The following is an 18,874-nucleotide window of genomic DNA, read 5'->3' as shown; positions in this document are numbered from 1 at the left end:
AAAAACGTGGGGCGCCGAAGTAAAAGTTATATTACTATTGATTAGATAATACTATTTACTTTTATTAGGGAGCTTGTAGAGAGTCAACAGTATTAGAAACTGTAAGAAAATCACGGCGCCCCACGTTTTTCATCGCTTATAGTAGAGTGATCGCTTGCATTATTGTGATGTATAGTATTTATTTTCTACTTTTTAGTTCAATCAGAAAACGTGTTTTTTTTAAAACTTTTTTAATGATTATTATTTTCTACTTTTTAGTCTTTGTCTGTTTGTTTGCATTAAAATCTTGCTATCGATTTTATCTTTTCACTTTTTTTTTGGGTAAACGAAGACAACTCGTAAAAAGACAGCTTGTAAAAAGACAACTCGTAAAAAACGCGTTGTGTGAATACGTTACTGATTAGAACACATTTGAACCCGTGTCGAGTGGGATAGCAATCGTGTGCCCAACCACTCGACCATATCGTCTCCCCCATACTGGCCACCAGTTGTTACGGTTGTTTGTACACAAATTACAGTTACTGGGTTATGTCCCTTTTTCCCCACGTTTTTACTACAACGAGCCGACCCGCGGCGTATCATACGCCGCTATTTAGTTGATTTATTTTCTACTTTTCAGTAATTCATAATTTGTGAATTCGACAGTACCAATGCTGCCACTGAAAATATTTGCTTTAAAACACTAACCCCCCTCCTTTCCCCTAATTCCCCCCCCCCCCCGTGAAAGCAGCCTCCTCTTAGTTACCTCCTGTAAGTTTAAAGTCGGTTTTAAACTAAATTATCTGCCCCTAATAGCCGTCACTAAACCTGGCTGTATGGTTTGTAAACATTAACGTGACCACAGCTCAGCAGACAATGTGGGGGTGGGGTGGGGTGGTAGAGAGAAAGAGAGGGGACTGTAAGGAGGCGCTTGCAGCTTGTTTTCTAATGGCTCGCAGAGGAGAATTATATATATAGATTATATAGCGGTCTAAAATGCTCAATAAAATGTTTCCATTGATCAATTTAGTAATAATAACAATTGAATATTCTATGGTCATCCAAAAGAAAGCTTCCCTGAAAATTTCAGCGCGCTAGCTAACTGGGAAGTGCCAGAAATTTCGATCGCAAGATTTGATTGGAAAGACAGAGAAAGCAAGTTAAAGAAAACGTGCGAAAAAACGTGTACTAAAAACAGGAACAGACGAGCAGAGCTTTTAAGCTAGGGATTGGTTTTTGTTTAGCTTGAATGATTTCAGTTCAACGTGTCTGTTGTAAAAAGAACGCGTTCTCTGTGCCATTGGTGGGACCCATCTATTTGCTTCAACAGTTATGAATAAGGAAGTAATTTATTCAAGCTAACAGATCTGTCCTTGTTTGAAATAGAATTGTATATTCTTTGTCATCAATGTTAAATCGTTGTAAGATTAAGTTAGATAACTAAGCTTTGAACACACAGGTTTTGAATGACATGAGCAGAATTGTCCGCCTACCCCACAACCTCGTGTAAAGTAAAACCAGCATAACTGTGCCGACTCTACCTACGTATAAAGTGAAACAACTAAAAGTATCTGCCGCCTCTACCACCTCAAACTAAATTGTAATTTAGCTAAATTCTCATTACATCTCCCTACCGCCTGCAGTGAGATGTAATCGAGCGAAAATATCTTCATCCCCTACCACCTGTAGTCAGATGTAATCGAGCAAAAACCCCTTACATTCTTTCTTACCACTTGTAATGAGATGTAATCAAGCGAAAATCCATCCACCCCTATCATATGTAATAAGATGTAATCGAGCACAAATATCTTCCTTCCCTACCACCTCTTCTGAGATGTAATCGAGCACAAATCCATTCCTTCATTACCACCTGTAATGAGGATGTAATCAAGAAAAAATCCCTTCCTTCCCTACCACCTATAACGAGATGTAATCAAGCAAACAACCCATCAACAAGCACCAACTGACACAGACTTACTAGCACAAACTAAAGACGACGAAGAACGAACTTTTTGTTGACATTAACAAACCCAGAGCTGCGTCCTGTTTCTACAAATGTTGACAAACGACGACAGTTCTGTTGTAAAAATAAAACGAATTGTTCAGGTATTGATTAAAATAATTGTTCAAATGCTGGAAATTGTGCACAAAGAAAGGGGTAGGGCGTCATTGTACGCAGCCGTTGCTGGAAACGTTTTTTAGCCTCGTTGACATGGTTGTGTAGATCCTGTTGATCTCACATCAAACATTTCTCACAGTGTTTGGTAGAACATAGGCGTGGGAACGGAATCAAAGACTGCTGCTTATAAAGTGTCTACCTGTTATCTACAGGTGCCAAAGTTTGTCTACCTGTCATCTACAGGTGCCAAAGTTTGTCTACCTGTCATCGCCAGGTACAAAAGTTTGTCTACCTTTCATCTACAGGTACCAAAGTTTGTCACTCACATCGCACTCTTCTGTAAATGTATTCAATATTTAAACTAAAATTTCAACTATATTTGCCTGTTACAATACACATAAAGCAAATTTAATTAAATTCTAAAGTTTTATATCTGTTTTATTTTTTTCCCTTTCATTTCGCTATACAACACATTTTTCCCATAATGAATAAAGTGATAAAATATAGTAAAGTAAAACGAATACCAATACAACTTTAATATATTAATATATTCGTTTTTTTGTTACAATCCTACGAGAATTATTGTTTAATTTTTAAATTACTTAATTCACATCTATAAAGTATATAGACGTCTCCAAAAAAAAAGAATATATTATTTAAGTCAGCCAAGCGGAAGCAGTTGTGATTGATATCACTTTCATTAACCTATCTAAAAGTGATTTTTCGTGTCATCTGAACTATTTCCGGTCACTATTGCAATTTCTCAACAAGTTCCTTCATCGTTAGGATATTGATTTTCTGTGCACTGAATTCGTTGTCTTGCGCGCAGTAGATTTTCAACACATCGACCTAGCTTAATTCCCCTTCTTAGCCACAATGACTTCGGCTATGAATTAGATAATTGAAGTGAATCTGTCTTTCTTTCTCAGGATTCACAATATCGATTATAATAGCTTGGCTATAAAACGAGCAGACAAACACGTTATTGTTATAGTCACATTATAAGCCTTATCCTAGCTATATATGGTCACTAAATGACCGCTATTCTAGTTATTGTTATGGTCACATTACAACCCTATCTTAACTATATATAGTCACCACATGACCCCTACCCTAGCTGGATAAATCACCTCATGACTACTATCCTATATAATATATATATATATATATATATATATATATATATATATATATATATATATATATATATATATATATATATATATATATATATATATTAATCACATGACACATTTCCAAACTATTCGTCTAGTCACTACATAATTCATAGATAATCTGATAATCTTTTTTATCAGTTAATTTGTTTTCTATGTAAAGTTTGCCACCTCAAATTGCTAATAACATCCAACATTTGCCTGTAATCTTTAATTTCATTCTAATCCCCCGCCTAATCTAAAATTTGTGACGTTTAAATTTGTCTTTATGGCCGCAGATAATAAAACATTTCTACTTTATTATATGCAGTATTGACTACTGGGGTATGTCAAATGTACTAGTATAATAATAAATAAACCGGGAGTGATCTCCCCTAAACTTTCTCGAATATTCTTAATTAACACTACGGGTCATGGCAGCTCGGGATAAAGACATGATGTTTAATCCATTTTAATTACTTAACAATTTAAAAATAGAATAGAATATCGTAGATAAAAAAGAATTACGCATCAAGTGAATGCTAAACAATATGTGTATAATAGTGCGGAATATTATTATTACTTTATAAATTCAAAAGCGTTTTTTGTTTTTGAGATTTCGGAAATAGCGAAAATTACTACTTTCGGTCTACGGAAATTACTCAAAATATGACAGAATGCGGAGAATTAGATCTGTTCCATGTGAAATTTCATTTATTTATCTGAAACAGTATTTTAGTTATAGGCTTTAAAAAATAAAAAATATGAAAATATCCACTTCCGGGAATCGGAAATCGCTGAAAAGTTGATATAGAACTACATAGGTAACATCCACATGAGAGAGCTAAAATAGGAACAATTACACAATACAAGAGCGAGCTAAAATAAATCAATTACACATCCAAATGAGAGAGGTTGCAGACAAAATACAGAGTTGTGCATCGATTCACCGTTACATAAATCACTGTATGTCTCTCGCTCGCTCGTGTACCCCCCTCCCCCTCTCACAGACATGCACGCCCGCGTACGTAAGAGAAACCTCGGCATAACGATCGTCTTTCGTGACGTCCCATTACCACAGTGCCGTGTCGTGTCAGGCGGGGATACGAGTCCATACACTCGGATATTGTCTTACACGGAAACTTGGGCGGATCCCTAAGGTAAAAAGACAAGAATGCGCTTTATATGTATTAGTTTTGTAATAAAACGATGTTTTTTCCCCGTATTTATACAAAATCAAAACAAACAATGGAATGATATATATATTAACCGTATATATTTTTAAACTAAATTACTTTGGAAAAACAGACTAAAATTTTTTATTTTTCATTTGTCAAGATTTAAATATCTTTTTAATCTCAATTTTTATTTTATCTTCAATTTTTGTATTTTAATCTATGAACATACTTTTAAAATAATCAAAAATGTGTTCGGTTCTTAGACGGTTGTTAACTTTGGTTTAAAGAAAGATAAAGCAACACGCACGCAATTAACCATGTAATGTGTGAAAAACAAACTAACTGTTGATCTTTAAATACTTTTCACAGTTGCTGTAATGTATTTTCGTCAGTTATTTTTATTTAAATTAGGTTTACACATGTGTAATGTAGGCCGCTATTTCCTTTTTTTTAAATTTAATTTATGTTTACTGGTGTGTAGACTGACTTGAAGCATCCGGGTTTTTACGCCGTTAGACATGCTAAACGTTGTTGAACACACACGTTACACAAACAATTCCCCACACCTTGACCAGGTACTCCATCATCTCTCTGTTGGCTGTATAGTCTAAACATATCCACATAGCTTTTGTAAGCTCGGCTATATACATTCATATGGCTGTATAGTTTCAACATATCCACATAGCTTTTGTAAGCTCGGCTATATACATTCATATGGCTGTATAGTCTAAACATATCCACATAGCTTTTGTAAGCTCGGCTATATACATTCATATGGCTGTATAGTTTAAACATATCCACATAGCTTTTGTAAGCTCGGCTATATACATTCATATGGCTGTATAGTTTAAACATATCCACATAGCCTGAATGGGCACGGCTATGTACATTCATATGGCTGTATAGTTTAAACATATCCACATAGCTTTTGTAAGCTCGGCTATATACATTCATATGGCTGTATAGTTTAAACATATCCACATAGCCTGAATGGGCACGGCTATGTACATTCATATGGCTGTATAGTTTAAACATATCCACATAGCCTTTATGGGCTCGGCTATGTATATTCATATGGCTGTATAGTTTAAACATATCCTCATAGCCTTTGTGGGCTCGGCTATGTATATTCATATGGCTGTATAGTTTAAACATATCCACATAGCTTTAATGGGCTCGGCTATGTATATTCATATGGCTGTATAGTTTAAACATATCCACATAGCCTTTATGTATATTCATATGGCTGTATAGTTTAAACATATCCACAAAGCCTTTGTGGGCTCGGCTATGTACATTCATATGGCTGTATAGTTTAAACATATCCACATAGCCTTTATGTGCGGCTATGTATATTCATATGGCTGTATAGTTTAAACATATCCACATAGCCTTTATGTATATTCATATGGCTGTATAGTCTAAACATATCCACATAGCCTTTATGGGCTCGGCTATGTACATTCATATGGCTGTATAGTTAAAACATATCCACGTAGCCTTTATGGGCTTGGCTATGTATATTTTTTACACAATAGGTAAGACGAAACAATAACCCTTATAATTACATTAATAATGAATTTAACAAAACCATTATTTTTTAAATTATTTTTTAAGTTTTGGAAAAGCAGTCATTGTACACTTTAAATGTGACAATTATTGAGGTAGTGCCGCGTATAATATGTTGGTATACAATAAATGCTAGAACGTCCTGTTTGACTTGATGTATTCAGGTGTTTTATTTAAACATTCATAGCTTTAGGTAGATAATAAGTTTACTGTTAAAATGTTAAATTGTTAAATTTGCCAAAAAATAACCCACATACAAAAATAAACCTTATATCTACGTATCGAGAGATGGTTTGTTTATTCATATATTTAGTTTGTTTTAAAAGGCGGACAAAGAATCTTGACAGTATACACTCAAGTCTGAGTGTGACCGTTTGTAATCTGAGCATACCCCATCTATTTATCATTAAATAACCTTATCAGGTTCTCGGATAAGATAGAGTGTGTGTTATGCGGGAACTTCATGCACAGATTTTGAGATTATGTCACCACTTCATGTTAAGTATTTTAGCACTATGACGCCACTTCATTTGCTGAGCTTTAAGATTATGTGGCAAATTATTGTGAAGGTTTTTTTTTTATGCTGGGTGGGTTCAACACAACTCCCGTATGTTGTGTTCCAGCAGTAAAACTGTGGATACCGCACTATTCAGACGCTGGTATTGTCCGTGTAGCCTTATGTGACTGGTAAAACTGTGGATAGCACACTATTCAGACGCTGGTATTGTCCATATAGTCTCAAGTGACTGTGTGGTAAAACTGTGGATAGCACACTATTCGGACGCTGGTATTGTCCATATAGTCTCAAGTGACTGTGTGGTAAAACTGTGGATAGCACACTATTCAGACGCTGGTATTGTCCATATAGTCTCAAGTGACTGTGTGGTAAAACTGTGGATAGCAAACTATTCAGACGCTGGTATTGTCCATATAGTCTCAAGTGACTGTGTGGTAAAACTGTGGATAGCACACTATTCAGACGCTGGTATTGTACATGCAGCCTGTGCGTCAAATTCTCACATTATCTAGTCAAAGCACAACCTTGATAATATTACAATTAAATTTGTCCTCGACATTTACATTCATAGCTTAGAGCAAACGCTTTACCGGCATTAAAGCTTAGTGCTGAAGATAAACTAAAGCTATGTAAACTGAAGATAATCAGGCTAAAAGACTTTATATAATCCCAATGTAAAGGATGCTAGTTATTTTGTTGATGAAGACTTTTAAAAATCTATGTGCCAGAGATTTTTAAAAAATACCTCAAGCACAATCGTCTTAAAATTTTCATAAATCGTTATCTTAAAAATATTTCACATCTAGCCGTGTTAAAAAAAAATCTAATTGAAGAGAATATTGAAACCTTTTTGGATATTGAATACCAATAGTACAGAGAATGAAAGATCTAGTAAAAGATCGATAAAGTATATTTGATCTCTGCGTTTCACATCGGCAGTTTAATCAGGATATTTGAGCTAAAAGCCATCTTATCTTTTTTTATCCGCGTCAGAGTGTTGAAGTTTACGGGCATAAAAGAAAGAAAAAAATCCATAAAAACTTGTTTTGACAAGTTTTTATATAATTATGCACTAAAAATAAAAAAATAAATGATTTTCGTTAAATAAATAATGATGCACCACTATTTAAATAACTATTGCGTAAAAAACGTGTTTAATTAATTTCTTTGCAATGCTTCAAAAAGTTTAATAAAGAGTAGTTTGAAACCAATCGGTCCATTAGTAGTGGTCGAAATTTATCTCGGCAGTTTCGATCCATGATACACGAAGACAAAAACACGACAAAAGCACGAGGAAGCAAGTTAAATACAAGCTTGTAATAAAATAGACATTGTTGATTTAAATATAGGCCTACTCTGCATTGCTTTGTTTAAGTAGTTTGTGCAGCCTTACAGTAGCGCCTTATAATTTAAAATAGCAGCTGCTGCATTGAAGAGCACCAGTGCGCACTGTTTTGTGCACGTTTTTTAACTACCGGAATTGATGAAAGACATGTCTGCTGGTAACTAAGTTTAGGTCTACTCAAAATTAGTTTATCAAGGTGAATTAATTAAATTAGTTAATTTAATCTTATGCTTTGCATTTTATTACTGTTAGAGATCTGTATCAAAGACTATAAAATATTTAATGGCTGTAAAAGTTTAAAGAATGACCCAAGACTAGATTTAGATTATACTTTTACACGACCGGCATTTTTTTTTCTAGTGCCTTGATCTAGATTCTAGACGTCTAGATTCTAGATGTAGAAATCTAGATCTAGATTTAGAAGCCTAGATTCTTTAGAATTAGACAAGGACTTTTGGTTTATACAAAGCCTACGAAGCTTTTATCATAGGATCTAATGAAAGAAATGAGTGGGAGTTGTTGTTTTTTTTAAGTTCGTTTAAATTTTAAAGGATTCTTTTCTTCTTCTTCATTCTTAATGATAATGTATGACGTGATTTCCTCCAACACCATTAACCAATACCAATGTTTCTTTCAGACTATTTCCGGGAGGAGGGGGGGGGGCTCTTGATATTTTCGGGGCACGGATTAAATTTTCCAGGGGGGGGGGGTTGTAAGACAAAGGTGAAATTATATATTTTCTATATAATGTATTTATTCGCGGGAGAGGGGGGTGTAGACTTTTTCCGACTTTTTCCCCCGAAGAGATGCCTGGAAGAAATTCTGACTATTACGTGCCATCTTGTTATGCTCTATATAGGCCTTAAAATACACACACACAAATCTTAATGACGCTATAATTTTAGGTTCGTCAAAGATAAAAAAAACAGTCCTGATCCTAGATAGCCTACTTAGTCCTTGTTTTGGTGGTTAAAATATTTTTTTTTCAGATGATAGACACTACAGTACACACAATCTAGTAGTTATACGACTTCTGGAGCAGGTTGGGGGGGGGGGGGGTAATAGTGCCAACAAAGTTTGAAAACGAGGCTTTGACAAAAGTTGACGTTAAACGCAATCCTGGATCGAAAAAAAAAACATAGTTCCACAATCGCGTCAGTCTGTGTGTATGTGAACACAAAAACTTCAATTGGAGTGAGGTGGATAAAATTGTTTGTGTAAGTATTAGATACTATACATAGGTTTCGATTTCTAAGCGATTTCCGATAACCAGAACTGGTACTTGAGAACAAGCATATACGTCGTATGAAAATATAATTTCTCTAATAAGACGTGTAACTACTTGGTGCCTCTACGAATATCTGAGTAAGAAGAAAGAGGAGTATTACTTATTTGTGATATTTTCCTAGACCAAAAAGTGCCCCTATTGTTAACTGTCCTGTTGTATAGTGCCCCTATTGTCAACTGTCCTGTTGTATAGTGCCCCTATTGTCAACTGTCCCTGTTGTATAGTGCCCCTATTGTCAACTGTCCCTGTTGTATAGTGCCCCTATTGTCAACTGTCCCTGTTGTATAGTGCCCCTATTGTCAACTGTCCTGTTGTATAGTGCCCCTATTGTCAACTGTCCTGTTGTATAGTGCCCCTATTGTCAACTGTCCTGTTGTATAGTGCCCCTATTGTCAACTGTCCCTGTTGTATAGTGCCCCTATTGTCAACTGTCCCTGTTGTATAGTGCCCCTATTGTCAACTGTCCTGTTGTATAGTGCCCCTATTGTCAACTGTCCTGTTGTATAGTGCCCCTATTGTCAACTGTCCTGTTGTATAGTGCCCCTATTGTCAACTGTCCCTGTTGTATAGTGCCCCTATTGTCAACTGTCCTGTTGTATAGTGCCCCTATTGTCAACTGTCCCTGTTGTATAGTGCCCCTATTGTCAACTGTCCCTGTTGTATAGTGCCCCTATTGTCAACTGTCCTGTTGTATAGTGCCCCTATTGTCAACTGTCCCTGTTGTATAGTGCCCCTATTGTCAACTGTCCCTGTTGTATAGTGCCCCTATTGTCAACTGTCCCTGTTGTATAGTGCCCCTATTGTCAACTGTCCTGTTGTATAGTGCCCCTATTGTCAAACTGTTCCTATTCCTACGTCACACCCTCTTAAAGCCGGCCTTAACCCAACTCGGCGCTCATGATCTCAAATTTTATGTGGCTCTTAAATTCCACTAACAATACAAACGTCACCCGACCCCCACCCGAACCCACCCTTCTCTTAAGATCAATGTTGGCATGTTGCAAATCTCGTGTGGATCTAGTGTGCCGGATCAGTTGACTGCTGGGGTGTCTAAACTTGCTTTAATTTCTCCCGTCAATAAAAAAACAACTGAGCCTCTCATAAAACAAAAGTAAAAAGTATGTCGCATTCCTTGAATAAATGAATTGATATTGGAGCCTTTCCTAACCCATGTAATTCAAAATGTTTACACTCATATATAAGTAAGTAGTAAGTAAAGTTTCCTTTCAAACCTGACGGTCTATGGGGCAAGTGAAGTAGAGTTCACTTGTTTCTGTGACCTCGGCATATGAAGAGAATAGTGTGACACTTATATATAAAGTTATCAGTACAGCTATAACTTCTACAGCCCTACACTTTACAACATCCAGCCACCCGTAGCGGAATCAAAATTAAACTGTGTAGCCGGGGGCAAAACCGTATTTCTGTGACAAAAATATTTATTTATTTATAGAGGTGTATGCATATTTTTGTTTTTGAAGATTGCGCAAATTTGTGACGATTGTCGCACCACCCTAGGCTTATTCAGCCCCTCCTTGGCTAGGCTTAGTCAGCTCTCTCTCCCTTCCTTCGGCCTAGTCAGAGGCGTAGTGACCCTTCCCAGAGCCCGTGGACAAACTTTCAATTTGGCGCCCCCCCCCCCCTCCCGGGAACAACCTTTCAATTTTCAATTTGCACCTCCCCCCCCCCCTCAAACTTTCAATTTGCACCCCCTCGAACTTTCAATTTGCACCCCCCCCCTCTCAAACTTCAATTTGCACCCCCACCCCCACCCCCGTCAAACAAACTTTCGATTTGCACCCCACTTCAAACTTTCAATTTGTTTTTCCAATCCATTTTGGATTTTGGCGCCCCTAAGGTCGGCGCCCGGGGGCATAATATGAACCCTCCCCCCCACATCCCCCCTTGTCGCTACGCCTCTTGTCTCGTAAGCACACCCTCCTCCTACTCCCTAAACTAGGCTTAGTCAGCTCCCCCTCCTACCCTAGGCTTATTAATCCCTTCTTACCCTACACGTAGTCAGCGCCCCCCCCCCCACTCCCTACCCTTGGCTTATTCAGGCAACTCCCGCACGAGTAACATGATGAACAGATTGGGGAAAAACAACATTCTTCTCTACATTAATGCATATTTTACCGTTCTACACATAGTGTAGATGCTCTCATGTAACCAATCAGACAAAAAAAAAATACAAACTCGAGTTTTAGTAACATATAGATAGATAATCGTGTTGACACGTGACCCAATTGTTTACTTCATGTACCAGATCATGATGACACGTGTACCAGATCATGATGTCACGTGTACCAGATCATGATGTCACGTGTACCAGATCATGATGTCACGTGTACCAGATCATGATGACACGTGTACCAGATCATGATGACACGTGTACCAGATCATGATGTCACGTGTACCAGCTCATGATGACACGTGTACCAGATCATGATGACACGTGTACCAGATCATGATGACACGTGTACCAGATTATGATGTCGCGTCACCCCATTGTTTACTTTATGTACCAGATTAAGTGTACGGGTAAATCCCTGCACTATTATAGAGCAGTAAGCCTGCCATGTACAGAGGTGGTACGCCCAGGGTAGTCAGACGATGAGGATGGCGTTGATGGCGCCTAGCGTCCTATTTGGCCACCCTAATGTCACATCAACGTGACCCCATAAAAGGACTTAGTGCCTGGTTTGGCCGTCTAATGTTACTAATGTATTTGCAAGCTTCTATTTAACTTGACTCTTTAGTGTGGGATATTGAAGTTTTTTTTTCTCGTTTAGGAGATTTAGGGAACTATTTTAATCGTACAAAAAAATTAGAACTCGAGATTTACACTAATCTCTATGCTTTACAACTGCTGGGGTCGAAAAACGCAGACTTTGCACTCATGTTTGCTTGTTTGTTCGTCTGTCTGTCTGTGAACACGATTAACTTGCGCACCGTTTTAGTTAGATGGATAAAATTTCATATTGTAGTGTTAGAACATATTCGAAATCTTCTATTTTTAAAGCATTGAATGGTTTTAATAAGCGCAATTGTTGGTTGATAAGATTAAAATCATCCGCACAATGTCAAATTTGCATTTGAACAGACCATCAATGTCACAGCAGACATAGATTTAAATCTTAAACTGTTTAGGAGATGAGGGTGTGGTCGATTTAAAAACTTTCTCCATTGCAATTAGGGGTCATCAATAAATGACGTCACGCTTTTTTTGACGATTGTTACCCCCTCCCCTCCGTCACACGTCGTCACAAAAGCAGACCCCCCCTAAAATGACGTCACACCTCAGCCTACAACCCCCCTCAAAATAGCTGTTGAATTTTTCTTAAAACATCGATATTTTTCCAAAATCTTGTAAAGTATTTTGATAAATTCCTATTACAATTAATTAGAACTGTTTTCTAAAACGCGAAATAACGGCTAAAACTCGTTTTCTAACATTGCTTTTATAAAATGCAAAAGTGTGACGTCACACCATCTGAACCCTCCCCCTCATCACACACCGTCACAAAATTACGGACCCCCTCCCCCTACGAGTGTGACGTCATTTTTGGACGACCCCTTAAAGATATACATCGATAGATTTATAAAACTTGATATCGACCTAAGTCTTAATTTTTTTGCAATAAATATTTAGTAGAAAAATAAAACTTCTATTAAAAACGTGTACAATCATCTTTTATATGCACTAAATTTAAAAACATAAACTAGATTTCCATTATCTATAAAAGTAAAAATTGTACGCTATAAAAACACGAGTGTTTTATTTTTAGTTTCTCACGTGATGCTGCGATGGGCGCTGATTGGCCCAGTCTATATAGTGTGTATAAAAGAAAACAAATGTAAACAAGTTGTCAGGATCCTATTTTACTTCCTACTATAAACATGTTTTCCTGCGAAACTGACCTATCCTGTTTGCTATGACTAGATTAGTGTGCCATGATCTTATGAACGTCTGTTGTTGTTTTGTTTAGTTTGTCCAGTGAACTTAGGGCAGTATCACACAGAGAATGGGAAATCAAGACACACATGTATTAACAAGATAAACGACGACAAAACATACATAATGTTACTTTTTACAATGACAATAATGAGCATACAACTATGAAACAGAATACACATGTAGGAAAATGTATGAAGCAAACCGAATAGTTTAATAAGCACATATTTTAATGAATATATTTTTTTGCACTTAAATTAAATAAAATTTAAAATATAAACCAATTGATTTAAAACTTCGCAACTAGCTTAAAGTGTTAAACACAGGGCCGGCATGTTTGATAACTGCTAAACACATGGATGAAATAGCTAAACACATGGCTGAAATAGTTAAACACATGGATGAAATAGCTAAACACATGGCTGAAATAGTTAAAGCCATGGCTGAAATAGTTAAACACATGGCTGAAATAGTTAAACACATGGCTGAAATAGTTAAAGCCATGGCTGAAATAGCTAAACACATGGCTGAAATAGTTAAACACATGGCTGAAATAGTTAAACACATGGCTGAAATAGCTAAACACATGGCTGAAATAGCTAAACACATGGCTGAAATAGTTAAAGCCATGGCTGAAATAGTTAAACACATGGCTGAAATAGTTAAACACATGGCTGAAATAGCTAAACACATGGCTGAAATAATTAAACACATGGCTAAAATAGTTAAACACATGGCTGAAATAGTTAAACACATGGCTGAAATAGAACACATGTCTGAAATAGTTAAACACATGGCTGAAATAGTTAAACACATGGCTGAAATAGTTAAACACATGGCTGAAATAGTTAAACACATGGCTGAAATAGTCAAACACATGGCTGAAATAGTTAAACACATGGCTGAAATAGTTAAACACATGGCTGAAATAGTTAAACACATGGCTGAAATAGTTAAACACATGGCTGAAATAGTTAAACACATGGCTGAAATAGTTAAACACATGACTGAAATAGTTAAACACATGGCTGAAACAGTTAAACACATGGCTGAAATAGTTAAACACATGGCTGAAATAGTTAAACACATGGCTGAAATAGTTAAACACATGGCTGAAATAGTTAAAGCCATGGCTGAAATAGTTAAAGCCATGGCTGAAATAGTTAAACACATGGCTGAAATAGTTAAACACATGGCTGAAATAGTTAAACACATGGCTGAAATAGTTAAACACATGGCCGCCATGTTTTACAACGGTTAAATACTATGTGGTCATAGTTAAACACAAAGCAACTGAGTGACCAAAACATAACAAAAGAACTGACTTCATTTTTTTCTTACAGGTGATTAATAAACTGTCGTGTCAATTGACATTACCCATCCATCAGCGCTAACATGAAAAGGTACGTTTGTAATTAGTATTAACTAATTGGGTCAAAATGGCAGGTCGGATGCTGGGTCTGCCTGATTTTTGCCCCATAGCTCAGTGGGCACTTGGGGTGATACAAGTGTAGGTAGGGGATAAGCCTACAACCTGATCAGTAGGATAACCCAACAATGTGACGAGTGACTTAAAAATGTGACATACCCAACAATGTGACGAGTGACTTAGAAATGTGACATAACCAACAATGTGACTAATGAAGACATACCCAACAATGTGACCAATGACTTAGAAATGTGACATAACCAACAATGTGACGAGTGACTTACAAATGTGACACACCCATCAATGTGATCACTGACTTAGAAATATGACATAACCAACAATTTGACTAATGACGACATACCCAACAATGTGACTACTAACTTAGAAATGTGACATAACCAACAATGTCAATGTGACGACTTACAAATGTGACATACCCAACAGTGATCTATGACTTACAAAGGAGACAGACGAGTAACTCAAAAATTTGACCAGAAACTTTCAAATGAGACTTACAAAGAAAGTTACACAATATAGATAGTTACTGCATAGTAGAAACAGATTCGAGAATACCAAATATCCGTGTGTAATTGAGATGAAGTTGGCTCATGCAGGTAACTCATACATGTTTGGTAATACTAAAAAAAGTAAACATAATGTAATTATAACTGACACATACAGAAATAACATGTAATTAAGGAAACAGTTAATCAATAATTTAGAGTCATCATTCATATTGCTAAGACAGTAATCTTAAGTTTCGGCAGTGATTGTGCTGCTTTTTCAAATGTGGGCGCTAACACAGTGTTAACTTTCAAATAAGGGCGCTAACCCCCACCCTATTATACAATCGAAGCGCCCACCAAGCCTTCTAAAAACCCTATCAAAGACAGATCTAAACTCGTAGCTGATCTAAGGACCCATGCCATAGACAGTTGTGTGGGAGTGGGGGGGGGGGGGGGCTAAAATAAGAACTGTCTCAGGTGCATTCAAAGCGATTGACAAAGGTGTTGCATTTTTAAGTAATAAAAAAGCTCCAGTGTGTGTTGTTAACGGAATATTAATTCACGCTAGAAGAGATGCTATCTATAGGTCTCTGATTATGTCACCAGGCCGTGTAGGGTAGTGTAGGCTATAGTCTGGTAATCATAAACACGGCAGGGGTTGATTCACGTTTCATATAACACAAGAATGTTGTCATTTTGTTATAGTGGGACACGAAGGATGTCATTTTGTTATAGTGGAACACAAAGGTTGTCATTTTGTTATAGAGAACACAAAGGATGTTGTTATTTTGTTATAATGAAACATGTAGGATGTTGTCATTTTGTTATAGTGGAACACAAAGGATGTTGTTATTTTGTTATAGTGGAACACAAAGGATGTTGTTATTTTGTTATAGTTGAACACGAAGATGTTGTCCTTTTGTTATAGAGTGTAGAACGGGCAGGTGGTGATATACAGCTTTGCATTATAATAGCCATTAGCTATTCTGTTCTTAGTTTTGTGAAATCTCCGGGTTTAGAATGGTTGATTGAACAGTATCGATACCACTGTTTTTCAAGTGTTTTTGTTACAAAGGCTTTACTATTGATTTATAGTTAAAAACGAAGAATCGATTTTCTCTAAAACTGTGTGGTGGTACGAAGACCATTTGACACTTTTAATAGTTTTATAGTCCAGAAATGTTTCGTTCATAACAGCCGAGGTGGGGTAGGAGCCTTACTTATTAGATAAAATGTGGGTTAGATCGTATGAGATTTGAGATGTAATGTGAGAAATGGCAGCTTATGATCATATAACACAACTTTATTTTGGAATCAGAATGGATCCGATCGTCCAGCTCTTATGTTACTTATTTTTGTGCTGTCTTTTTGTGTTATGTATCTTTGTGTTATGTATTTTTGTGCTGTCTTTTTGTGTTATGTATTTTTTTGTTATGTATTTTTGTGTTATGTATTTTTGTGTTATGTATTTTTGTGTTATGTATTTTTGTGCTGTCTTTTTGTGTGATGTATTTTTGTGTTATGTATTTTTGTGTTATGTATTTTTGTGTTATGTATTTTTGTGTTACGTATTTTTGTGTTATGTATTTTTGTGCTGTCTTTTTATGTTATGTATTTTTGTGCTGTCTTTTTATGTTATGTATTTTTGTGCTGTATTTTTGTGTTGTGTATTTTTGTGTTACGTATTTTTGTGTTATGTATTTCTGTGTTATGTAATTTTGTGTTATGTATTTTTTTGTTATGTAATTTTGTGTGATGTATTTTTGTGTTACGTATTTTTGTGTGATGTATTTTTGTGTTACGTATTTTTGTAATACATATTTTTGTGTAATTACTTTTGTGTTGTGTATTTTTGTTTATGTGTTTTTTGTGCTTTGCATTTTTCGTGTTATGTAACATATGTTCTATCTTTCTAGTTGTTTTATAGCTGCCATCAGCTATGCCGCATTTGCAGGCTGATGGTATAAAACAAAATAACAAACATACAGGTTAACTTTAGGAAATACGTTTAGAACACACATAGACGAGAAAATGATGTTTATAAAACAATCTAATGTTGTGACAATGTTATATCATTGCTGAAGACAGAATGTCATGTTATATAGCTCGCTTCCTGTCAGAACATATTACGGCTGGGAATGTTACGGCTGGACGCCACACATATTACGGCTGGGAATGTTACGGCTGGACGCCACACATATTACGGCTGGGAATATTTAGGCTTGACTCCACATATTACGGATGGGAATGTTAAGGCTTTCCTCCACATATTACGGCTGGGAATATTTAGGCTTGACTCCACATATTACGGCTGGGAATATTAAGGCTTGACTCCACATATTACGGATGGGAATATTAAGGCTTGACTCCACACATATTACGGCTGGGAATATTAAGGCTTGACTCCACACATATTACGGCTGGGAATATTAAGGCTTTCCTCCACACATATTACGGCTGGGAATATTAAGGCTTGACTCCACATATTACGGCTGGGAATATTAAGGCTTGACTCCACATATTACGGATGGGAATGTTAAGGCTTTCCTCCACATATTACGGCTGGGAATATGAAGGCTTTCCTCCACATATTACGGCTGGGAATATTAAGGCTTTCCTCCACATTTTACGGCTTGTAATATTGAGGCTTGCCTCCACATATTACGGCTGGGAATATTAAGGCTTTCCTCCACATTTTACGGCTGGGAATATTAAGGCTTGCCTCCACATATAACGGCTGGGAATATTAAGGCTTGCCTCCACATATAACGGCTGGGAATATTAAGGCTTTCCTCCACATATTACGGCTGGGAATATTTAGGCTTGACTCCACATATTACGGATGGGAATGTTAAGGCTTTCCTCCACATATTACGGCTGGGAATATTTAGGCTTGACTCCACATATTACGGCTGGGAATATTAAGGCTTTCCTCCACATATTACGGCTGGGAATGTTACAACTGGACGCCACATATTACGGCTGGGAATATTAAGGCTTTCCTCCACATATTACGGCTGGGAATGTTACAACTGGACGCCACATATTACGGCTGGGAATATTAAGGCTTCCCTCCACACATATTACGGCTGGGAATATTAAGGCTTTCCTCCACACATATTACGGCTGGGAATGTTGTCGACAAATTAAAATTAATTATCTGGAACGTGGTGCGAGACCAGGTGTTAATTATGATGAGAAAACGTTAAGATATTTTTTCTCGGCCAACGATAGATGACATGTTTATCCCCCCACCCCTCCCCTCATGGAGGCGTCACAATGAGACAATACAAATCTTTTTCACTATGCTAGTAGCAAAACTGAAGCAATCTATCCTAGACGGCATACGCCCTGTTGATCTAGTTATAGACGGCAGCATACACGTGTTACATTGATCTACAACCTGCAGCGCATACTCAACTTATCCAGCAATATACAACATCGGACAACCATTGTATCCATCCACATTCGCTAGTCAACAAGCAGTTATTATTATACACCTTAAAATATTTTTAGTAAAGGTAAACAACGGACAGGCTGACCATTGTTAAATCCGCTGAACAATCGATTAATCAATCACGCGGCTGATCGACCCAAATGTTGATTTTATCAATCCCTTAAAACCTCTCACGTACCCTGGCAGCGTTCTTGAATATTTTTTTTCTACAATTATTTGCCTGTTTATTCAGACTGACTGACATTACTCAAGTTACTATTGATGGAAATGAATTTTATATTAAGTCCTGTTGACACGAGGTCTGCGTAGTGCGGACCTCAGCGGGTTACACTACCTCTAAGAACCAACTGATAAATTTACAGATCGTGATGTATTTGG

General features: G+C 36.8%; 1 protein-coding gene across 4 annotated transcripts in view; it reads left to right on the top strand.

Moving 5' to 3' along the window:
- Positions 1-18,874, top strand: part of LOC131935513 (uncharacterized) — a 37,425-nt gene that overhangs the window by 7,111 nt on the left and 11,440 nt on the right. For 2 of the 4 annotated variants that reach the window (XM_059291929.1, XM_059291928.1), the window contains exon 2: positions 14,448-14,507. In XM_059291929.1, the coding sequence (XP_059147912.1) occupies positions 14,500-14,507 (8 nt within the window). In that variant the 5' untranslated portion in view covers positions 14,448-14,499. Of the gene's footprint in view, positions 1-4,326; positions 4,413-8,001; positions 8,058-14,447; positions 14,508-18,874 lie in introns of those variants that run through there. The other 2 variants (XM_059291926.1, XM_059291927.1) reach the window with 2 other exon arrangements.

The sequence above is a fragment of the Physella acuta genome, unplaced genomic scaffold, assembly GCF_028476545.2.
Source record: "Physella acuta isolate Inbredline_101_S28 unplaced genomic scaffold, ASM2847654v3 ptg000146l, whole genome shotgun sequence".
Taxonomy (NCBI): domain Eukaryota; kingdom Metazoa; phylum Mollusca; class Gastropoda; family Physidae; genus Physella; species Physella acuta.
The sequence above is the reverse complement of the archived record's forward strand: the minus strand, read 5'-3'. Positions and strand labels throughout refer to the sequence as shown.